The following is a 24218-nucleotide window of genomic DNA, read 5'->3' as shown; positions in this document are numbered from 1 at the left end:
TTCCCCTGTTTAACTTTGGAAACTGGGGGTTTCAGATTTCAAGTAAAAGTCACTCTAATTCTGTCATCCATGTACCAGTGTTTGAAAAAGCATGTTTTCTGTTTATCATTTGGATTGAAGTGAAAGTATATGCTTTATTTTTATGGATATCTCTGATTGCTGGACAGATGTTTGCTCCATCTAGTCTTTTCTAAATAGAAGAATACTGCAAAATAATCACTTTGGATATTTGAATTTATGGTATGATTTGAATTGAAATTCTTAAAAAATGCTTAAATCTAGCTTGTAAAGAAGGTTGGCACTATTTCATAATTCTAAAGAAATTATTTTGGATCATAGTACATTAATTGCCCTTATTAAACAAAAAGTATGGAGGTTGGATTTGGAAGCAAACAAACAAAACACCTGAAAATGCCCCATTAAGCTCAAACAAATTAGATATCAGTTGAAAGTTCATATTCCATAGTCTGATACTTTTTCTAAATGCTTACTTGGAATTATGAGAGAGAGAGAGAGAGAGAGAGATATTAAAATACATATATATATATATATATTTTTTTTTTCTGAGAGAGTCTTGCTCTGTCACCCAGGCTGTAGTACAATGGCACGATCTCCACTCACCACAAACTCCGCCTCCTGGGTTCAAGTGACTATCCTGCTTCAGCCTCCAGAGTAGTTGGGATTATGGGCATGCGCCACAATGTCTGGCTAACTTTTTGTATTTTTTGTAGAGATAGAGTTTCACCATGTTTGCCAAGCTGGTCTCAAACTCCTAAGCTTGTGATCTGCCTGCCTTGGCCTCCCAAGGTGCTGGGATTACAGGCATGAGCCACTGCACCCAGATGAATTTTTTTTTTCTTTTTAGATGGAGTTTCACTTATTGCCCAGGCTGGAGTACAGTGGCGTGATAGTTCACCGCAACCTCCGCCTCCCAGGTTCAAGCGATTCTCCTGTCTCAGCCTCCCAAGTAGCTGGGATTGCAGGCATGTGCCACCACACCCTGATAATTTTTTTGTATTTTTAGTAGAGATGGGGTTTCTCCATTTTGGTCAGGCTGGTCTTGAACTGACCTCAGGTGATCCACCCGCTTCAGCCTCCCAAACTGCTGGGATTTCAGGCGTGAGCCACCACGCCTGGCCTAGAATTACGATCTTTATGAGCTCTACTTTTTTAGTCTTTGACTTCTAAAAGTGTCAGGATTGAATTTCATAATGTTCATTACAACCTTGAAGCCACCAAGTTTGAAGCAATGATTTTCTTTCATCCTTTCCCCATACTTGATGTATAGTTGACAGTCACTCATCAGCTTGTCAGTGGAATGCTGTGTGTTGATTTTGATTTTGACACTGTCCTCTGAGAACATTTGTTAGTACATGGATTTTTCTCCTGAGGCAAAGAAAGGATAGAAAACTGAAACACTTTTTGTAGCAATAGAAGCTTTGCTTTATATTCTTAGAAAGTAGGTGGGCGCAGTGGCTCATGCCTATAATCCCAGCACTTTGGGAGGCCAAGGCAGGTGGACCATTTGAGGTCAGGAGCTCAAGACAAGCCTGGCCAACATGGTAAAACCCTGTCTCTACTAAAATTAGAAAAAAAATTTTAGTCGGGTGTGTGGTAGCACATGCCCGTAGTCTCAGCTACTCGAGAGGCTGAGGCATGAGAATCACTTGAACCTGGGAGGTAGAGGTTGCAGTGAGCCAAGATTGCACCACTATACTTCAGCCTGGGCAACAAAGCAAGACTCTCTTAAAAACTTAATTTAAAAATTTTTAATTAATTTTTAAAAAGGTAATACCCGAGTTTGGGTTATTCAGATATGACCCAGGAAGGGGGAAGAAAAAGGTGTTCAAATTCCTAGGTTCTGAGAGTGTTTAAGTCACCAGCATCAAAGGAAGTTTCAAAGTAAGTGACCCTTTCATAAGATTTTAACCTTCTTGTCCTTTTTCATCTAGAAACTTAGTTTTTATTGTCTTTTTCTTCAGATGATAGAAGATGTTTTGGGAGAAGGGTCAGTCTCTGCCAGTCGGTTCAGTAGGTGGTTCTCTAACCCGAGCAGATCAGGAAGCCGATCCAGCAGTCTTGGGTCAACACCACACGAAGAGCTAGAGAGACTTGCAGGTAAAATGGCTTCAGATTCTGGCCTTAAAGGTAAACCTGGGTTTTTCTCTGGTAAGGTTCATTCTGTCTTCATTAGACAGGAATTGATTAGGGTCGAAGGGTCTCTGGACAACTGAAAAGCCTTCAGTTTGTGTCCTTTTAATATTGTTGAAGGGACCAGGCATAGTGGATCATGCCTGTAATCCCAGCACTTGAGGCTAGCAGATCACAAGATCAGGAGTTTGAGACCAGCCTGGCCAACATGGTGAAAGCCCATATCTACTAAAAATACAAAAATTAGCTATGCGTGGTGGTGCACGCCTGTAGTCCCAGCTACTTGGGAGGCTGAGGCAGGAGAATCACTTGAAACCGGAAGGCAGAAGTTACAGTGACCTGAGATCACACCACTGCACTCCCGCCTGGGTCAAAGAGTGAAAATCTCAAAAAGGAAAAAAAAAACTGTTGAAAGGTATGTTTCTTTATTGGAACAGATTAATTTTAAGTATATTTATTTGCAATAATAGGTCTGGAGCAAGCCATCATCTCTCCTGGACAGAACTCGGGGAATTACTTTGCTCCTATACCATTGGAAGACCATACTGAAAATAAAGTGGATATTTTAGAAATGCTACAGAAAGCCAAAGTGGATTTGAAACCGCTTCTTTCCAGCCTTTCTGCAAATAAAGAAAAACTTAAAGAAAGCTGTAAGTGTTATGAACATCTGCTTCAGATATCTGAAAAAGTCTAGATGTTCATTCTTCAGGCAGTGGGGTCTACCATACCTCTGTTTCATAAAAAGTCAAATATATATTGGGATTTTGTTTAATGTTCTTTTTTTTTTTTTTTTTTTTTGAGACGGAGTTTCGCTCGTTACCCAGGCTGGAGTACAATGGCGCGATCTCAGCTCACCACAACCTCCGCCTCCTGGGTTCAAGCAATTCCCCTGCCTCAGCCTCCCGAGTTGCTGGGACTACAGGCGCACGCCACCACACCCAGCTAATTTTTGTATTTTTTAGTAGAGACAGTGTTTCACCTTGTTGACCAGGATGGTCTCAATCTCTTGACCTAGTGATCCACCCGCCTCGGCCTCCCAAAGTGCTGGGATTATAGGCATGAGCCACCACACCCGGCCTAATGTTCTTTTTTTAAAAACTCATTTCATCAAACAATACCACCTCTTTGAGAATTTCACAGTGGGTCATGAGCTCTATGGGAAATTTTCCTTTTAAGTTCTTACCTAGGGCCTGATTGTAGTAATCCAGTGAATGTTGAAAACAAACTCTAGTGAATGTTTTATTCCTCCAGAGCATTAACTTACCATTTCCTCACAACTCTGCCATAGTCTTCCATGTTCTTGCTTAGGCTTTAAATCCTCAACATAAAAATTTAGTGATATAATGACCACAGTGCAGGTAGGAATCTTGCCAATATTGGGCTATCTGGGATTCATATCTTTCTGCAGGATGCACAGCAGGAGCTTGTCAACTTTTGTTTTGTTTTGTTTTGAGACGGAGTTTCTCTCTTGTTACCCAGGCTGGAGTGCAATGGCGCGATCTCTGCTAACTGCAACCTCCGCCTCCTGGGTTCAGGCAATTCTCCTGCCTCAGCCTCCTGAGTAGCTGGGACTACAGGCACGTGCCACCATGTCCAGCTAATTTTTTGTATTTTTAGTAGAGATGGGGTTTCACCATGTTGACCAGGATGGTTTTGATTTCTTTTTTTTTTTTTTTAATTTTTTATTGGATTTTAGGTTTTGGGGTACATGAGCAGAGCATGCAAGACAGTTGCGTAGGTACACACATGGCAGTGTGCTTTGCTTTTCTTCTCCCCTTCACCCACATTTGGCATTTCTCCCCAGGCTATCCCTCCCCACCTCCCCCTCCCACTGGCCCTCCCCTTTTCCCCCCAATAGACCCCAGTGTTTAGTACTCCCCTTTCTGTGTCCATGTGTTCTCATTTTTCATCACCCACCTATGAGTGAGAATATGCGGTGTTTCATTTTCTGTTCTTGTGTCAGTTTGCTGAGGATGATGTTCTCCAGATTCATCCATGTCCCTCTCCGCGGACACAACGAGAGCTCCAATCCTAGGTTGTTCTCACAGCGCCATCTTGAGTCCTCCTTTTTCGGTTTTGATTTCTTGACCTCATGATCCACCCGCCTCGGCCTCCCAAAGTGCTGGGGTTATAGGCTGGAGCCACCGCGCCCGGCCGCTTATCATCTTTTAAAGCATAACACCTCATAGTTGTGGTCCCCTGGTTTCTAGCATCTAAACATTATTGGTTTAGTTTATGCCATCTCTTACTTAGTAACTCAATATGATTTTAAATATCTTCAGTTTGTCTATTTTTGGTGTCAGCCATTTCTGACAGTCTCATCTCAATTTTGAAATAGATTTATTTCCATCTTATCTATCATACTAACCAAAGATAATTCCTACCAGGTATCTTTTTGCTTGATTTAACCTGGACTTTCTCAACTTCTTAGCACATTCAGGGGTCGTGCTTTCAGTGGAAGAGGTAGAAGCAGGGCTGAAGGGCTTGAAGGTGGACCAGCAAGTGAAGAATTCAACTCCCTTCATGGCAGAACACCTAGAAGAGACCTTGAATGCTGTAACCAACAATCGACAACTCAAGAAAGATGGAGACATGACTGCATTCAACAAGCTAGTGAGCACAATGAAGGCAAGTGGGACTTTGCCTTCTCAGCCCAAAGTCAGCGTAAGTATCTGGCACATATCCTACCCTTTTCTCCCTTTCTTTTTTCTACCACAATAAATGGATTTTTAAAATAGTATTCTGAGTTAGTTGAAAATTCTTTGTTGTTGTTGTTGATCCACTGACAGCTTGCAGGAAATTCTTTAGTAGTCATTTGGTTCTTGATGCTTTTGTGTGTTCCTTAATCATATATTATTACTAGAAAAAGCAGGCTTGTGGTTAACTTATATGTATTGTGGGTGACAGTATAAAGATTAAAAGATTCAGTCTTATATAATGCCTTTATAACTTTAAGTCACTGCTAAAATGAGGTATAAAACTATCTTTTCAGATATCTCCAGAGAAAATTTTGCTATTCAGTTACTTAAGTTCATATACTTTACCATATTTGTATAGTAAAATTTTTATTTTCACATCTTCTAATTAGTCCCAGATACGAGGGATTACCTGCTTTCTTGCAGTCATACAAATCATTTGTAAAGTATCTAAGATGGGGCTGGACACAGTGGCTCACATCTGTTATCCCAGCACTTTGGGAGGCTGAGGCAGGTGGATCACTTGAGGTCAAGAGTTTGAGACAAGTCTGGTCAATGTGGTGAAACCCTATTTCTGCCAAAAATACAAAAATTAGTTGGGTGTGGGAGGAGGTGCCTATAGTCCCTGCTGCTTGGGAGGCCAAGGCAGGAGAATCACTTGAACCCAGGGGATGGAAATTGCAGTGAGTGGAGATCGTGCCACTGCATTCTAGCCTGGGCAACAGGCTAGAGTGAGGCTCCTCTCAAAAAAAAAAAAAAAGAAGGGGGGGAGTCTAAGATGGGTTTGTCAAGATAATTACATTCTGTCAATTTACTAATGGAAAAGGCTGTGGCTCCAAATTAAACAACACTTGTAGGCATGAAGTTAGGTTATAAGGTGACATAACTGCATGTCTGTCACCTTGTAAATGCAGGTGTTTATAATGTACTGGTCTTTGTCCTAACAATTTTTAGAGGGTAGTTCTCACCCATAGCCCATGTGTTAATATCACTATCTCTTGATACAAACTGACAGGGAAGCAGGGTAGATATGAATAATAAAAACATAAACATGGACTTATTCTAGCTGCTAAGTTAAAGGAAATTTACCAAATTGAGTGTTCCCCCACTTTTTTTTTTTTCCTTCCTGTTCCCTGCTTGCCTGGGAACTTAGCAGTTAGCCAAGATGCAAATAGCAATAGCTGTTTGATTCATTGTCTTTTTTTTTTTTTTTGAGGCGGAGTCTTGCTCTGTTGCCAGGTTTGGAACACAGTGGCCCAGTCTCGGCTCACTACAACCTCCACCTCCTGGGTTCAAGCGATTCTTCCACCTCAGCCTCCCAAGTAGCTGGGACTACAGGTGCATGCCAAACACCTGGCTACGTTTTGTATTTTTAGTAGAGATGGAGTTTCACCATGTCGGGCAGGATGGTCTCGATACATCTTGACCTCGTGATCTACCCGCTTCGGCCTCTCAGAGTACTGGGATTATAGGCGTGAGCCACCACGCCCGGCCTCATTACGTCTTATACCAAGAGAAAGCAACTGACTTTTAGCATTCCTTATTTGACCAATAGTGATAAGAGATTTTGACGTACTCAGTCAGGGGTGCCATTATTCCTTAGTGCCAGGACTGACCTTCTACCCTTGAAAAGAGGCAGAGACGCCTCAGACAGGTAGACTGACTTCTTTGTGTCTGACCACACCATGCCAGTTGCAGGAGAATGTTCCCGTAAATTGTTGCAGGGTTTTTTTGTTTTTTTTTTGAGACGGAGTTTTGCTTTTGTGCCCAGACTGGAGTGCAGTGGTGCAATCTGAGCTCATTGCAACCTCTGCTTCCTGGATTCAAGCAATTCAAGTGATCCTCCTGCCTCCCATCACCTCACCCGGCTAATTTTTATATTTTTAGTAGAGACGGGGTTTCGTCATGTTGCCCAGGCTGGTCTCAAACTCAGCCTCAGGTGATCTGCCTGCCTTACCCTCCCAAAGTACAGGGATTAGAGGCATGAGCCACCGCACCCAGCCTTGAGTTATTTTTATTACAAAGAGTTATTAGATACAAATGCTTTCAAATGAAGACCAGATTGAAAGATGATAGACTATCTTATTTTACTTTGTTTGCTTTGTGTCTTGGTAATTGGGTGCTGACTGCAATAGTGTGGTTCATATCTTGTAATTAGCTTCTTTCTTTTGGTGTGAGCAACTAAAAATATGGGAAGCAGGGGATTCAGCAGTTTACCTGATGGTTTTTCACATTTTTTTTTATTATTATAAGATGGGGTTTCACCCTGATGACCAGGCTGGTCTTGAACTCCTGACCTCAGGTGATCCACCCACTTTGGCCTTCCAAAGTGCTAGGATTACAGGTGTGAGCCACCACGCCCGGCCCATTTTTCCATATTTTATTGCAGATATGATTCTAGGATTTCATATTAACACAATTTACTCTGAGTTGTAAGGGCAGTTGGTTTGATGTTGGGGTTTTAGTACTCTGAAGTATATCTGGTTTTAGCTGAGCAAAGGAGCCTCAAACACCTGTCAAAGGGGGGAATGGATGACATTATTCAAGTGGCTAGGAAAAGGCTCAGACAAACTCTGCTAACAGGAAAGAATGCAACAAGAAAAGTAATGGAATAAGAATAGCAGCTGTTATCTTAAAATATTGCTCAATTTGCATGTTGTTAAGTCATGGTTTACTTTTTGAATTCAGTGTCTTTAATTACTACTGTGTGTGTTTTATATACTATTTCTAATCTGCCTCCATCCATTTAGATTCAGTCATATTGGTTCATCCAAAAATAATACATGTTGGTTCAGTCTAAATTGTTTTAAATTATAGATTCCATCCTCCAAATATAATAAGCCATGTGGTATAAAGTTGTCTATTTGTTTTTGTTAGATGGAAATGACTCTTAAAGAGATAACTTATGAAATCATCTGCCTTTAGTCCCAATTCCAAAACTGACAATAAAATACTTGGGTATCCTTGGGCTATTTGTCATGCCTACATGCTGCTTTGGACCTTGAGAGTTCCATCTAGTGGAAGGGAAACTACACCAGAGACAGCACTTAATGTAGAGCTAAATGGGCATAGTGATGTCCTGAAGTGCAGGAGGGGACTCCAGGTTGGATGCACAAAATGTAACCGCTGGCCAGGCCTGGTGGTATACACCTGTAGTTCCAGCTGCTTGGGAGGCCAAGGTGGGAGGGTTGCTTGAACCCAGGAGTTCAGGGCCAGCCTGGGAAACATAGACCTGTCTCAAAAAAAAAAAAAAAAAAAAAGGAACCACTACTGCTTTAATAGTGGAGGATTTGAATTTTTCCCTGTATGTGACACCCATTTTGGAATAGGTTGTTTAAAAAATATATAGCTTTAATTTCCTGAAATATGAAACTCTGAAATATAACTGTTTTCACTAAACCTGCATGTTGTTTGCTAGTATTTTAAAACTATATGTGTAGGCTGAGTATGGAGGATCATGCCTATAATCCCAGCACTTTGGGAGGCCAGTGCGGGAGGACTCCTTGAGCCCAGGAGTTCAAGTCCAGCCTGGGCAACATGGTGAAACCCCAACTCTACAAAAAATATGAAAATTAGTTGGGTGTGGTGGCACACATCTGTAGTCCCTCCCAGCTATTCAGGAGGCTGAGATGAGAGGATCACTTGGGCCTAAGAGGTCAAAGCTGCAGCAAGCCATGATTGCACCACTGTACTCCAGCCTGGGCAACGGAATAAGACCCTGTCTCAAAATGTGTGTGTGTGTGTCCAGTAAATCTTGTTAAAGATAATGGGTAGCAAGAGTTGTCTCAAGTAAGTGTTCCCCAATTTCACCATTTTCCCCCCTTCTTTTGGTCAGTGTTAAAAACAGGGAAATGGACTAGGGTTAGCATAGTGACAATCTCTGAGTGGACTTTGCATGTACATGTGAACAGTCTTTCGATCCCCAGATCTTTGGGACCTGTGTGTTGAGAGCAGAACAAGTTGGTCTAAGTTTTCTGTGACTTGAGCATCATTCTGCTGTTATCAGCTCCCTAGGAGGAGTATTTTATGCTTTCTTGTGGTCCTCAGTCAATCCGTAAGTTAAGTGAGTTAAGAAAGTTTTAAAACCAGTTTTCCTTTGACTTTTTTAGCGAAACCTTGAAAGCCATTTGATGTCCCCTGCTGAGATTCCAGGCCAGCCTGTCCCTAAGAACATTCTGCAGGTACTTCACAATCTTATTGAAGTCTTGAACAGTAGTCTCCTCAACTGGTTTTGTCTAGTGGTCCAGCTTTGGGCCTTAGAAAATGATCTATGTTGCCTGGCAGTGAGAGCTGTGATCTTGTTGGCTAACATACTTTGGTGTTGGTGTTAATCTCAATGGGCAGGAGATAAGGGGTGGCTAAAAAAGTTGACACACTAAGCCTTGACTTCTAGTTTGCTTTGCGGTTTCTGTGGAACTTAAAAGTATCTAGCTGGGCATAGGGGCTCAAGGCTATAATCCTAATACTTTGGGAAGCTGAGGTGGGTGGATCACCTGAGGTCAGGAGACCAGCCTGGCCAACATAGTGAAACCCTGACCCTACTAAAAATATAAAAATTAGCCGGGTGTGGTGGCACAGGCCTGTAAACCCAGCTCCTTAGGAGGATGAGGAATGTGAATCACTTGAACCCAGGAGGTGGAGGTTGTAGTGAGCTGAGATCACACCATTGCACTCCAGCCTGGGTGATGGAGTGAGACTCTTTCTCAAAAAGAAAAAAAAAAAAGTAACCTCTGTTTGTAGCACTAACGTAGAGCAAATGTTGCTAGCTGAACATTCAGAGAAATGTGTTGCATGTACATATGCCAAGTCTTTCAGTTGAGCATGAGGGAGATTCATCTTGTGGCTCTCAAAAGTTAATCCATAACTCACAGCCTCTGAGTAGAAGGAAGAACTAAGTTTGTTCACAGGGATTTGGCTTTTCTGCCTTTAGGAACTTCTGGGTCAACCAGTTCAGAGACCTGCTTCTTCCAATCTTCTGAGTGGCCTTATGGGGAGCTTGGAGCCTACAACATCTTTACTGGGCCAAAGAGCACCCTCTCCTCCCTTGTCACAGGTGTTTCAAACTCGAGCAGCCTCAGCAGACTACCTTCGCCCAAGAATACCATCACCAATTGGTAAGTATGCTTATTTGCCAAAAATAAATAGGAATTTTATGGTGAGATGTGGTGGCTCACATCTGTAATTCCAGCACTTTGGGAGGTTTAGGTGGGCAGATCACCTGAGGTCAGATGTTTGAGACCAGCCTGGCCAACATGGTGAAACCCCATCTCTACTCAAAATGCAAAAAATAGCCAGGCATGATGGTGCATGCCTGTAATCCCAGCTACTCGGAAGGCTGAGACAAGCAAGGAGAATTGCTTGAATCCGAGAGATGGTGGTTGCAGTGAACCAAGATCACACCACTGCACTCCAGCCTGGGCAACAACAGAAAAAGACTCTGTCTCAAAAAAATATATATATATATGTGTGTATATGTAACACACACACACACACACACACACACACACACACACACATATACACTTTCAGCTTTCGGGGGATGGGGAGCAAACATGGAAGATATCAGTTGTCCTTCTAGGGGAATATGTTCATGTTATAGATATTTTTTTCTTAAATCTTTTATCCAGCTCTTTAGTCTTATTCCTTACTTTGGGAACTTAATCCAAAAAAAAGTTAATTCGGCTTCTTAAGTTTTTCTTTGATACAGTCGGTGTAGTGGTTCCCTATGAAACTATTGAGTTTGATAGACAATCTGCTGTTAAGTCTTATGGCTAATTCAGAATGTGACTGAAAGAAAAGTTCCAGAAAGTGTCTTGGCAAAATATTTGCATGGAATGTCGTAGTGTTCCTGCCATCCTGAACCACTTTAGGCTGCTGGCCAGTCTGGCTCCTGCCAAACAAACCTCGAGAGGCATTTTTTGAAATCTTCTGTCCACAGTCAAACAGATAGAATGGAGAGAATGTGTACTCTCAGAGCAATGGTGTCTGCTTTAGTACCAGCTGTCTGAGTGATAACGGGACAAACTGCTGGCTAGAAAAGCTCTTCTTTCACAGCTAGAGGTCTTGGCTTTAAAAGGAACAAGGCTGATGGCTTAGTTGAGAAGGTAGGTACACCAGCAGTTCAGGCAGTGATCTGGTTAAGGTCCACATAGCCCATTGTCAGGGTACAGAGGGAGGACATCTGTCAGCCCAAGAAATCAGTGCTTTCCAAGAGATGGTGTTCAGCAAGAAGTGGCATGCATTAATGAAAATGACTCCCTGATGCACACATACCATCTTACAGTACTGATACTGTAACTTTCCTGACAGGTTTCACAACAGGACCACAGCAGCTACTCGGAGATCCATTCCAAGGCATGCGCAAACCCATGAGCCCCATCACGGCCCAGGTCAGGCTGAGCTCTTTCTGAAGCTCAATCTCTTGCTTGCCCTTCACCCTGTTGGTAGATGTGGGATAGAGAACAGAATTACTGTGATTCTTAGAAATGGTTTTGAGGCCAGGCGTGTCTGCTCATGCCTGTAATCCCAACACTTTGGGAGGCCAAGGCAGGAGGATCACTTGAGCCCAAAGTAAATTTGAAAAATGAGCCAGGTATGGTGGCATGCATCTTTAGTCCCATTGACACAGGAGGCTGAGGCAGGAGGATCATTTGAGCCTAAGAGTTTGAGACTACAGTGAGCTATGATGGTGTCATTGTACTCCAGCCTGGGTGGCAGAGTGAGACACTGTCTCTAAAACAAAGAAATGGTTTTGATCTGTATTTCAAGCTCAGTGAAGGTTAGACAATTTGCTAAATAATTCAAGTAATACTTAAATTGTTAAAATCTAATTCAGTGCGATGGTAGCACAATTTACTCAGTTTGTAGTACCTTTCTCAGCTTCTGCTTAACCTACCTAAGAGTGAAGGAGAGACCTTTGAAGAAACTGTGCTGTGTCCTCACTCTTCTCCTGACCCTCCCCTCTCACTTCTTTTCAGCAGATGAGCCAGCTGGAGATACAACAGGCAGCTTTAGAGGGGTTGGCCTTGCCACATGATCTGGCTGTACAGGCAGCAAACTTCTATCAACCTGGTTTTGGCAAACCACAGGTGGACAGAACCAGAGATGGATTCAGAAACAGGTAAATTACTAATCCTACTCATGGAGATTTACAGATACAGTTTTCCTGAAATTAACAAATTACTTATCTGCAGTATAATTCTGTTGCACATACTGTGGTATGTTGTTCAGTATGTGGTAGAAATTCCATCCCAATCCTAATTAATAGAAGAAATAGATTAAATAGAGGAAATATGATTAAATGCTACTGCAAGGGCATAGCGTTTTCATTCTATATGGTTTTATTTCTGTTCTTGATTTACAAATTACTTTTTTTCTTTGAGTTTGCTAATTAGCCATTTGGAAGGGATTTCGCTTGCCTAATTTACCTCAAGATTGTTATGAGTAAATATATTTTAAAATCTTAGGATGTTTCTACCAGTTAATGCATTTTTACAAATGGAACTAGCATAGCTCCTTATTCCTTTCCCCACAGACGAGATGTTCTTATCAAACTCCCTTGATGCAGGTTTGCTACATCAACAGTGTTTTGGCCAGAGCTGATGGGTTTGTTGATCAGAGTTGTTAACAAATAGATGACCGAGCTTGCTCTCCTCTTTTTTTAGTTGCAACAAGTGGTAAAATGAAATTATAAGTTGGGGAGAAAAGGGAAAGCACTGGCAATATTGTTTTATCGTAAAATAAAACAGATAAAGAAAACTATATAAAACAAATGTGTAGCTTATTATAAGGCAAACTTCCTTGTTAACCTCTCAGAGGCCCTCCATGCACCCTGTGCCAATAATACCCCTTTCTCCTCAGAACTGTCCACTGTCCAGCCTTTGAAAGTAATCACTACCTTAATTATTTTTGAGTTTTATTACCAAAATACACATCCCTCAACACTACAGTTTAGTCCACCCTTAAAATACTTGGTAATTAATGTTTTGATGTGATTCTTAAAGTTACTACCGTAGTGCCTCAGTGTTTTGCTTCCCCTGGTTTTACCTGTTAATCGTTTCAGAAGACACTGAGACCAGGAGATACCCTTACACAAACATATCCTATTTATAGCACACCTCAACTGTAACAGAGAGCTCCAGACTCATCTGCTGAACCCCTCTCACGTGCTTTCTCTCTATAGCATAATGTAGTTACCTAGTATTCACTGATGGTGATTTGTGACTTTCAGAGTACTTTTAACATCGGGTGTTTGTTTGTTGTTGTTTGAAGACAGTCTCTCGCTCTGTTGCCCAGGCTGGAGTGCAGTGGCACAATCTTGGCTCACTGCAGCCTCCTTCTCCTGGGTTCAAGTGATTCTCATGCCTCAGCCTTCCAAGTAGCTAGGACTACAGGATTGTGCTACCATACTCCTAATTTTTTAGATTTTTAGTAGAGATAGGGTTTCGCTATGTTGGCCAGACTAGTTTTGAATTCCTGGCCTCAAGTGCTTTACCTGCTTTGATCCCCAAAGTGCTGGGATTACAGGCATGTGCTACCACACCTGGCCCAGAATTTTATATGATGTTAACATCAACCCTGTGAGGTAGATGAGGGGGTACATAACTGCATTTTACGGATACAGAAAACTCAGGTTTTTAAAACGTGGCTTACTCAAAACTAACAAGTAGATGCAAGTCAGTGTCAGTCTACCCTTCATGTTTTGGATCAATGTCAGCCTCTCAGTTTCTCCCTGTGTATAGTTGTGTCCCTCAAACAAACATGCCTTTCCCCTTACCTTGCTTGTTTTAATTGTATCATCACTGTCTAGCATGCTATTTGTTTTTTGTCTCCCTGCCCGTAGTAACCCCACTCCATCCTGCAGCCCCAAGAATGTAACCTCTATGAGGCCAGAGATTTTTTTTCTTTTGTTCACTGCTGTATCCCAAGAACCTGGAACAATGTCTGTAGCAGGTGCTTAAATATGTTTACTAAAATGAAAGGTCATGTGGTACCCCCAAGTTTGGGGTTCATCATTTAGTCACTCAGAACAGTACTGATCTGTCTGCCCATGTTGTCATTCTCACAGTCACAGTATGGCAGCAGTGGGGTACTAACTAGAAAGAAGCCATGAATTTCGGTTTTCCATCTCTCTGTGATTCAGATCAAGTCAATGACTATATTTGGGTCTTGACCTTTGAGGCCTGAGATCAATCTTCTGTAGACCAAGAGTAGTCCTAAAATAGCTGAAACTTTTGGTTCTATATTTGATTTGAACGAGTGTCATACAGAGCATCAGTTCTATGCCAGGCACTGTGCTAATTATTGCTGCTCCCTGCCCAGTGAAGCACAGCCAACCCAAGAGTGAAGGCCCTCCCTAGTGTACCTCACTGGTGTAGTCTACAGTAAACTATACACCAGCTCTGGATAACCCTACAACTCCCAAGCCCCTCCCAAGTTCTTGTACCTGTTCTGCCTGAACTGTTGTTCTCCATCTTCAGCTTTCTGTTGATCACACCCAGTTTAATGCAGTTTCTTCCCCAAGCAGCATCCCTGCAGTGCCCTGTCACTCCTTCTAACCCCTCCATTTTCCCATTGTACTTTATTGGTACCTAATATCTACATGCCTTGGTTTGCTCTATGTGACTGTCTTCCCCCACTAGACTGAGAGCTCTTACAAGACTGGACCATGTTTCATTTTGCTTTTGTCTTCCCTCAGACCTTAGCATGTGCTTCTGCATATGTTGGGCCTAAATGCTTGGGAAATTGAATTGGATAAGGGAAAGGGGATGTTAAAATTCCTAGGCTGGTCTTGAGTATTATATAGGTTTAGCAGATTTGAAGTTAAGCACACTGGGGTTCATGCTGATAATTGGTTTGTTCACAGGCAACAGCGAGTGACCAAGTCACCAGCACCAGTGCATCGAGGGAATTCCTCTTCCCCCGCCCCTGCTGCCTCCATCACAAGCATGGTCAGTGACCTTCAGTGACTATGAAGGACTTTAAGGCTTCTTCTTGTTGGATTCTACATGTGTTGTACCACTGTGTGCCCTAAATGTCCTTGAGTTCCTTCCAAAGGAATAACTGACCTAGTAGCCTTTCATACCTATTAGGTCTTTCCCTTTTAGGACACGGTCTAAGTTTTAGGATTTTAGTGAAGCCCTTATATTGGGGAAAATACATTCCAGCAGAGATGATTATGGGCCAGGGCACACGAGGTTATATAGTACGTTCAAAGAAATGAAACTGGTGTGGGGAGACAGGAAATGAAGTGGACGGGGTGGCTGGGTCAGACAGTGGGGAGTCCAGTGAAACTTGCAGTGGGGGAGTTCAGTAATATGAACTAAGGCTGAAACAGAGGGGTTTGCTTCTATACAGTGACAAATCTAGTTTTATAACTATCATTACTTTTAAAAATGTTTCATTTGGCCAGGCTCAATGGCTCACGCCTATATTCCCAGCACTTTGGGAGGCTGAGGCAGGCAGATCACAAGGTCAGGAGTTTGAGATCAGCCTGGCCAATGTGGTGAAACCCCATCTCTACTAAAAATACAAAAATTAGCTGGCCATGGTGGCAGGCACCTGTAGTCCCAGCTACCTGGGATGCTGAGGCAGGAGAATCATTTGAACCCAGAACCCAGGAGGCAGGGGTTGCAGTGAGTTCAGATCAAGCCAGTGAACTCCAGCCTACGTGACAGAACAAGAATTTGTCTAAAAAAAAAAAAGTTTCATTCTAGCTGGATGTGGTGGCTCACACCTATAATCCCAGGCCTTTTGAGAGGCCAAGGTAGGTGGATTGCTTGAGTTCAGGAGTTCTAGACCAGACTGAGCAACGTAGTGAAATCCTGTCTAATACAAAAATTAGTAATACAAAAAAATTGCAGTCGGGCATGGTAGTGCACATCTGTGGTCTGAGCTATACGCTGGAGGCTGAAGTGGGAGATCATTTTGAGTCCAGAAGGTGGAGTTTGCAGTGAGCCAAGATCATACCACTGCACTCCCTAGTTAGTCCCTGTCTTAAAAAAAAAAGAAGAAAAAAAAAAAGGTTCATTCCCCACAGATATTTATCAACTATTCAGAGCTGATAAGAGAAGGAAAAAAAACTTTGCTGTGTGCTTCAGAACCCCATGTGGGTCTTTGCACCAGTCACCTTGAAGGCAGCAGGATCTGGAAGGAGCTTTTCTGTTCATAAATCACGTCTTGTCTCCTGCCATCAAAGATGTAGGGTTGTTTGCCTAGAAAAGGGACATGGATAATAAAATCATCAAAGTAGAAATAGTGAAGAGATAAGAAATCACTCAAGTGATTAATCGTGATGGCTAAGGAGACTGTTGAGGTAATTAACTTTTCTGGTAGCCAAGTTAAGAAGGGAAATATTAGGAGTACGGAGTAATTTTGGTTCTGAGGTTGTCTTTAAAATGTCCTTCACAGAAGAAAGTTGCTCCAAGGTATATTTCTGGCCATGTTCTTTCCCTCTTTTCAGCCTAATCCCAGGCTGGGGAAATGTGTAAAGCAGAGGCTGCATAGGCATATTCCTAGTATCACAGAGTTGTGAGTAAGGGATGATGTGCTTGGGACACTGCCATTCTGTTTTTCCTCCAGCAGCTACAGAACAGAATACTAGAGCTGGCCTATGCTACCGGTGTGGGGACTCTTTGTTGAATAGCTTGACCAGTTAATCCTGGCTTAGTATTAGAGAAAGGCACTTAGAGAATGTGCTAATGCCAGTTGTTTTTCTCTGCAGCTTTCTCCTTCCTTTACCCCTACCTCAGTGATTCGTAAGATGTACGAGAGCAAAGAGAAGAGCAAGGAGGAGCCAGCATCTGGAAAAGCAGCTCTTGGTGACAGTAAAGAGGATACTCAGAAGTCTAGTGAAGGTACTGCAGAGCTGTTAAGGGCACTGCTCAAGAAAGTATGTGATGGAGAGAACATGGGCCTGAGTGCTGTCCAACCTGACATTCTATGCAAAGCCCTGGGCAAGCCCCTAACTTCTCTGGACCATGGTTCTGTGTTAGTGAGGTTCTGTGTGACAGTGAGAAGAACTGGGCCAGCCCACAGTTGCTCGGTTGCTTGAAATTCTGACCAGTCTGAGTGCTGCTACCAGACCGGTAGTAGAATGAGCGTTAGTTTAGAATCCTTACTTAGGCTTCAAAGTTGAATAATTAGTATACTTACTTGGTAAATTAATATAATTCAGCTAGTTTTACTTCTGAAATCCAGCCTCTGGAGACTTAAGTGTCCAATATAGAAAATATGTGAGAAGATTTTTAGGAATTGCACAGTAGGGATTGTGAAGGACGTGGTAACACAGATTCTAAATTAGGGTTTACACAGGTGTAGAGTATAGATCTGAGAGATTTTTGCCTGTGTTTGAGAAGGCTTGGGTGGTTGGTGGGGAGGAACTCCTGTTGATACTATTAAGACAGTTTGGGTTCTTTGACCAGACTCTAATTGCCATTTAAATAATCTAGGCCACAGCCATTTGTGCAGAGAAGGGGATCCAACAATTTATCTTTGGTCCTGTTTAATGAGGCAAATGATGGTTCCTACCATGTAATCCTCTAACCTTGTTAAGGGTATCAGATAAGAATTGTGACCTTAAGAAATAATTTACTAGACGAGTGGGAGGCCAAAAGTGTATGGGAGAGGTTTACCAAAATACTTTTTGTTTGGATCCTCATAGAGAACCTCCTGTCATCCAGCTCTCTACCCAGTGCTGATCGAGGCTCTTCTCCCACTACAAATCCGAAACTATCAGCGTTACAGAGGTCTTCGTGTTCCACCCCACTGTCCCAGACCAACCGTTACACCAAAGAACAAGATTATCGACCTAAAGCAGCTGGGAGAAAAACACCCACCTTGGCATCCCCAGTTCCTGCAACACCCTTTCTCCGCCCTGTCCACCAAGTTCCCCTTGTCCCCCACGTCCCTATGGTTCGGCCTGCTCACCAGCTTCACCCAGGATTGGTACAGAGAATGCTGGCACAGGGAGTACATCCACAGCATCTTCCGAATTTGCTCCAAGCTGGTGAGTTTCCAACCTGACTTGGGTGTCAGTTTATGGACCTACTAGGACAATTGTTGGCACTGATGAAGTGCTGTATAATGTGGGAAATTTCCCTGGATTCTCCCATCCAACTGGTAGGCAGAAGCTCCAATCCAGTCAATCCCCCCTAGTCTTTTAAAAGATTAGGAACCTAGCTTGAGGGTTCTTTTTTATTTATTTTCTTTTATTTTTGTAGAGACGTAGTCTCAACTCTCTCGCCCAGGCTGGAGTGCAGTGGCTCACGGCAACCTCTTGTCTCCTGGGTTCAAGCAATTCTCCTGCCTCAGCCTCCCGAGTAGCTGGGACTACAGGCATATGCCGCCATGCCCTACTAATTTGTTTTGTATTTTAGTAGAGACGGAGTTTCACCATATTGGCCAGGCAGGTCTCAAACTGCTGAGCTCAGTCAGTCCACCTGTCTTGGCCTCCCAAAGTGCTAGAATTATAGGCGTGAGCCAGAAGATTCTTTTTTTTGAATCAGAGTCTTGCTCTGTCACCCAGGCTGGAGTGCAATGGTGCAATCTCAATTCACTGCAACCTCTGCCTCTTGGGTTCAAGCAGTTCTCTCCTGCCTCAGCCTCCTGAGTAGCTGGGATTACAGGCGCCTGCCACCATGCCCAGCTAATTTTTGTATTTTTAGTAGAGATGGGGTTTCACCATGTTGGCCAGGCTCTTCTTGAACTCCTGACCTTGTGATCTGCCTGCCTCGGCCTCCCAAAGTGCTGGAATTACAGGCGTGAGCCACCTCACCCAGCCATTCATTCTTAATATAACTTCCAGATCAGCAAAACTGTACAGTGAAACTGGAAAACTTCCAGGTAACATTAAGACTACTCAGCAGCATGCCTTTTCTGCTCAACAGGCGTGCTTCCTCCTGGGATGGACTTGACTCATTTACAGGGAATATCTGGCCCTATCCTGGGTCAGCCCTTTTACCCTTTACCTGCTGCTAGTCACCCTCTCTTAAACCCTCGTCCTGGAACACCTCTGCATCTGGCAATGATGCAACAGCAGCTACAGCGCTCAGGTAGGTTCAGGAATGTGACAGGTGAGTTTGGGATGGACTTAAAGAATCTTGAAGCTTTTAGAAATAGTTTCCAGTGGAGATGAATTAACATTGATATTTTCATTCATTAACTTGTTCTAAGTTTGGGGCAAGGGTATAACCAGAGAATAAGATGAAGTAAATTGACCTCAATGCAATTTGGGATTACTGTTCCTGCAGTCAGTGGGGACGAGCCAAGTGTGCTTTGGCTTTCTTTGTCCTTTGTGTCTTAGGAGACAGGGCTGAGAATCCTTCCAACAGAGGTTCAGCATCGGGCTTGCCCAGGGCATATGCCCTCTCACCAGTTAATGTTCCTGCTTCTGTGATGTGGTTACTTGCCATAGGAAGTGGCGGTCATGTCATCCAGGATGAGTTTTCAATACTGGTAGCTGAATAGCTCAGCTTTCCATGGTACTGTTTTCTGGCATCACTGGCATTTTACAAAGGAGTTTTCTCAAGAAGCCCTAGAAAAAATCCTCTAGTAAAGACTCTGTTTGGATAGGGTTTGAATGAAGCAGGGTCTAATAAACTTCTTTCCTTTTCATGCTGTGAATGATAACCCTTCTTATCTCCACAGTTTTGCATCCTCCAGGCTCTGGTTCCCAGGCAGCAGCTGTCAGTGTTCAAACAGCCCCTCAGAATGTGCCCAGCCGGTCAGGCCTGCCCCACATGCACTCCCAGCTGGAGCATCGCCCCAGCCAGAGGAGCAGCTCCCCCGTGGGACTCGCCAAATGGTTTGGCTCAGATGTGCTACAGCAACCCCTGCCCTCCATGCCCACCAAAGTTATCAGTGTAGATGAATTGGAATACCGACAGTGAGCAGGGCAGGCAGACTCAACTAAGCCCAGACTTGTGGTGGCACCCTGGGCAGGACTCTGCTTCCTCATCTTGGGTTGGTTTATGGGCTTTTACTTTGGAGCACTCTGTGTGAAGCTGTTTGGGGGAACCCATGCACCTGGTGTGATCCGCATTATGATTGATGGAAGGATCTTAACCAGTCCAGTGGATTGTACATTGTCTAAATACAGGATTCACAATGTTGTCAATCCTGGAAATGGTCTTTCTTTTTTGTAAGATATGTGAATGAAGTGTTGGTGTCCTCACCAAGAGGTGGCACCTAAGGGTTCTGAGGAAATAAATGTATAGACCCTTATGTACAGACCTGTGTATAAACAACTTTTGTATATACATATAGCTTTTTTGAACTTATACAGCTGTACATAAAAGTAGCTGATATTAGTTAAGCCTGTGTCAACAGTTTGGATTTTTTTCACTTGTACATTTGGGATTTTCTTTTGGTTGATTAAAATTGCATATGCTAAGTGTGTGTATGAAGTAAACTGGCATTGTTGTGTTTATTTCCTCTCTGAAACCCTTCCTAATTTTGTTTCTTTGTTTGGAGACAGGGTCTCACTCTGTGTTGCCCAGGCTAGAGTACAGTGGTGCAATCACCGCTCACTGCCGCCTCAACCTCCTAGGCTCAAGCTATTCTCTTATCTTACCTCAGCCTTACTAGTGGATGGAACTATAGGCCACACCACTAACTTTTTCCTTATTTTTTGTAGAGGCTGGATCTCACTATGTAGCCCAGGCTGGCCTTCTTAACTTCTAACCAGCTGAGCTAGGCTCAGTATGTTCCTTGAGGGCAGTGATCTGAAGTTTAAATTTTTCTTTAAAACCTATGGAAACTGACCAGGGCACAGTGGCTCACTCCTGTAATCCCAGCACTTTGGGAGGCCGAGGTGGGCGGATCACAAGGTCAAGAGATCGAGACCATCCTGGCCAACATGGTGAAACCCCATCTCTACTAAAAAAAAAAATACAAAAGTTAGCTGGGCATGGTGGTATGTGCCTGTAGTCCCAGCTACTCTGGAGGCTGAGGCAGGAGAATTGCTTGAACCTGGGAGGCGGAGGTTGTAGTGAGCCAAGATCACACCACTGCACTCCAAACTGGCACCTGGTGACAGAGCGAGACTGTCTTAAAAAAAAAAAAAAAAAAAAAAAAAAAAACCCTATGAGAACTGAACTCTATCTTGATTTAGGAGGAAGAAGCAATGATCTTTTTCTTGAACCTTAAAGACCCTAATGGGTCAGTTTAGACTGGACTGACCCTCTAAGTAGGTAGCCTATGGCTAACACCAGGATATCTATAGTGTAATTTCCAAGATTAAACCAACCTAGTGAAAACAATTTATTAGGGAATCACCTATTACATATGGTAGTTTCTCTGTAACAAATCATGTTTACTGGGGCATCCTGTTTCTGTAAGCTCAGAGGTCTGATTCAACCCACTGGAATCTAAGAATTTCCCTTAAGACTCATGTATTAATTGACCTCTTGTGTTCTTTATCACATTCCTTAGCTCACAATTGTTTGATTATCCACCTTAACTATTAGTATATACACAGCATTGGAGGATAAAGATTTTATAGAATACAGTAGGGTCCAGCGTCCCCTTTACTAACTGGAAGTTTTTCAGTCCTGCTATGAGGTGATGATACTTAATTTTCTATGCTACTCAAGTTAGTTTACCAGAGTTCTAGGTATTTGTCCATTTAGGACCATAAAAGCTTTTGACTCCATGCTAAAGGGTCAAATAAGGAGATGAAGGTCAAGGTGGTTGGATTTTTTTACTACAAGCATAGTAGAGTCTTGAGCAGCCCGAGTCTTGAGTGCTAGGGGTATTGATTATAAGCCTGGAACTGCCTATCCTGCCCTGTACTTGCAGGAATACAAGAAAGCAGGTCATCTTTCAACAAAACCTGGCTTTATGGATTATGCGTGAGGTCAGTCTCTTCCTGGTACTTTCAACCTCATTAGTATTCACTTCATATGATTCCTCAGCTTCAGAAATAGACCCTATAGACACTATGTTTAGAATTTTTGGCAAATCCTTTCTGGTTTCCACAGGTGAAAACTGGAAAGCAGTCCCAAGTGTCAATGGCAGAACACAGATGCCTGAATCCAGTTCCATCTTTCCCGTGTATCTTCCACTTACCTGCCCCCTTCATGTTGAACCAACGTTAATAGGTGCAAGGTAAGGAGGACTGGATTAAACCTGCTAGTAAAGGCTTCCTTTTTAGGCTAGAAGCTAGTAGGATGGAAACAAACAGGTACTATGCAAAGAGCACAGCCATTAGCTGGTGATTGGCAAAATGGAGTCAGAAGGAAATAAGGGAGTGTTGCTGAGAGTATCAGCAGAAGCTGACATTCAGGTTTTAGCAAAAGTATTTTGGTAAACACAAGGACTAGAGGAAGCAGGGGTGGGGGGTGGAGGCACAAGAGACGTTAATGCAGTCTTCAAGGGGCTAAGAACTTGATATAGGATAAGGGCAGTTTGGAAAAACTTTTGATGTCTTGCAGGCACAAGATGAGTTCAGAAGTAATCAGTGCTAGAAGGTTGTGCAAAATAAAAGTTAAGAGACACTAAGGATATAGAAGGCATCCTGAAAGTAAAACAGCTGAGGGCCACAAAGCATATCATGGAATATCTGTTAAGCAGGGGAGGTCAGGTAGGAGAGGAAAGAATATTCTCTCCCAAAAGAAACAGTTAAATAGTCTTTGGGAGGTCGGTGGTAAAAAGAGGTGGGAATGAAGTGAACGGAGTACAGCTAGGCCTTCCCCTAGGAGGTAGCTACTGTTTTTGTTGTTTTTGAGACAGAGTCTCACTCTGTTGTGCCCACGCTGGAGTGCAGTGGCACAATCTCTGCTCACTGCAACCTCTGCCTCCAGGGTTCAAGTGATTCTCCTGTCTCAGCCTCCAAAGTAGCTGGGATTACAGGTGCCTGCCACCGTGCCCAGCTAATTTTTTAATTTTAATAGAGATGAGGTTTCACCATATTGGCCAGGCTGGTCTTGAACTCTCAACCTCAGGTTGTCCACCCACCTCGGCCTCCCAAAGTGCTGGGATTACAGGCATGAGCCATGGTGCCCAACCTGCTTCTGAGTGTCTCAGAAGCCAGACTCTATTAAGGATGGGAAGCATGAGGTCCACTGGCCCTTCTTTGTGAACTATGAACATAAACACAAACCAAGAATGAGGATAACTTATAGAGATAAACTCTGGTAACTTACAGGGTTAAACTCTTGGTTCTTCAATAATTCTATTCCCTTTACCAACAACTGATTAAAAAATAGGTGACCCAATTTTAGGCCACGAGACAAGGACAAACTGGCTGGGTGGCTTCTGGGAAACAGTTTCCCAAAAAGGTAAGATGCAATTTCCTTCCATTTCAGCTCGTTAAATTAGTGCTTTCTGCTAAATGCAGCGGATCTGTTTACTTCTAATAAAGTCAGGAAAGAAACAACATGGAATATGTAAAAGCACAGGAAATTCAAATCATGCTGACAGCCAAACCAGTAAAGTCTTAGAGTTCGTGAGGAGCCTTTAGCTGTACCTCCACAGTGGCCGAACCCCAGGCAGCTATACCCCAGGCAGCATTCCCAATACCAAACTGTAACCCTTTGCCAGAATTGCCAAGTCTAAGCCCACCAGAAAGGGAAAGGTAGGGTAATCCTCTCCTCAAGGAGACCAGGGGGGCCCTGGATCAAGCCACGAGGAGAGTGCTAAATGATGGAGACAAGGTCTATTCACAGCACATCCCGAGGCCTTGGATGAACTGGATTTCAGCAACCTTCCCTCCCCAACATCCTGGCAGAGCTAAATGCTTGCTCAATGAAAGTGAATTTTGGCAAGAAGAGTCCCGAGAAACCTAGTATGTTCTCGCTGGAGAACAAACTGCTTCCTGGAAATCCCATAGCTCAGAAAGCCTATTCCCCTGCAGGGTTGGCACAGGCTGTAGATCATGGCCTGTATCATGAATGCAGTGGTATCAAGACCTACATTCTGAAAAGTAGCATACCAGGCTTCAGGGGCTTATTTTCTGAGTCTGGGGACAGTGCTAAGCCTAAGCTCTAGGAAGACTATCAAAGGGAAATGACTTATTAGGGCAGCAGGAAGAACAACGATTGGACAGAGGCTGAGTATGTAGATAATCCCACACTGTGATCCTTCACAACCTGCTGTAAAAGCTCTAGCTTGCCTTATTTGAAGAAATAATCAAATTCTGTCTTGCTGCAAACCTATTCTCCTTCCTGATTTTCTATCATCTCTGCTGTCCATACTGAAATATTGTTTGACTTCTCTTCTTCCCAAGAGCAAGTTAGTTACCAAGTTTAAGATTTCTCCTCCATACCTATATGCCCACACTCTCCCTTCTGAGATGCTCATGTTCTTTATTATTTAATTTTTATTTTTTGGAGACAGGGTCTCACTTTGTCACCCAGGCTGGAGTACAGTGGC

General features: G+C 43.1%; 2 protein-coding genes across 21 annotated transcripts in view; one reads left to right on the top strand and one right to left on the bottom strand.

The window, feature by feature from the left end:
- EIF4ENIF1 (eukaryotic translation initiation factor 4E nuclear import factor 1) overlaps positions 1-24218 on the top strand; it is a 74708-nt gene that overhangs the window by 34906 nt on the left and 15584 nt on the right. For 4 of the 17 annotated variants that reach the window (XM_054240325.2, XM_009009619.5, XM_009009627.5 and 1 more), the window contains exons 8-19: positions 1983-2118; positions 2622-2801; positions 4583-4815; positions 8957-9028; positions 9778-9961; positions 11157-11236; positions 11825-11967; positions 14713-14797; positions 16570-16702; positions 17509-17853; positions 18734-18898; positions 19494-20256. In XM_054240325.2, the coding sequence (XP_054096300.1) occupies positions 1983-2118; positions 2622-2801; positions 4583-4815; positions 8957-9028; positions 9778-9961; positions 11157-11236; positions 11825-11967; positions 14713-14797; positions 16570-16702; positions 17509-17853; positions 18734-18898; positions 19494-19735 (1998 nt within the window). In that variant the 3' untranslated portion in view covers positions 19736-20256. Of the gene's footprint in view, positions 1-1982; positions 2119-2621; positions 2802-4582; positions 4816-8956; positions 9029-9777; positions 9962-11156; positions 11237-11824; positions 11968-14712; positions 14798-16569; positions 16703-17508; positions 17854-18733; positions 18899-19493; positions 20257-21826; positions 21954-24218 lie in introns of those variants that run through there. The other 13 variants (XM_054240346.2, XM_035270119.3, XM_054240351.2 and 10 more) reach the window with 7 other exon arrangements.
- The window catches only part of DRG1 (developmentally regulated GTP binding protein 1), a 48011-nt gene continuing 30710 nt past the window's right edge, over positions 6918-24218 (bottom strand). The window contains exons 9-10 of one of the 4 annotated variants that reach the window (XR_008474621.2): positions 15976-16060; positions 10425-11284 (exon numbers count right to left, since the gene is read on the bottom strand). Coding sequence is in view for 3 of the 4 variants with exons in the window: in XM_035270232.3 (XP_035126123.1) it covers position 11284 (1 nt within the window). In the remaining variant the exon portion in view is untranslated. Of the gene's footprint in view, positions 11285-15871; positions 16061-19361; positions 19381-24218 lie in introns of those variants that run through there. The other 3 variants (XM_035270232.3, XM_017963162.4, XM_054240400.2) reach the window with 3 other exon arrangements.

The sequence above is a fragment of the Callithrix jacchus genome, chromosome 1 (genome assembly GCF_049354715.1).
Source record: "Callithrix jacchus isolate 240 chromosome 1, calJac240_pri, whole genome shotgun sequence".
NCBI classification, from domain to species: Eukaryota; Metazoa; Chordata; class Mammalia; order Primates; family Cebidae; genus Callithrix; species Callithrix jacchus.
Note: the sequence above shows the minus strand (reverse complement) of the source record. Positions and strands in the feature narration are given on the sequence as shown.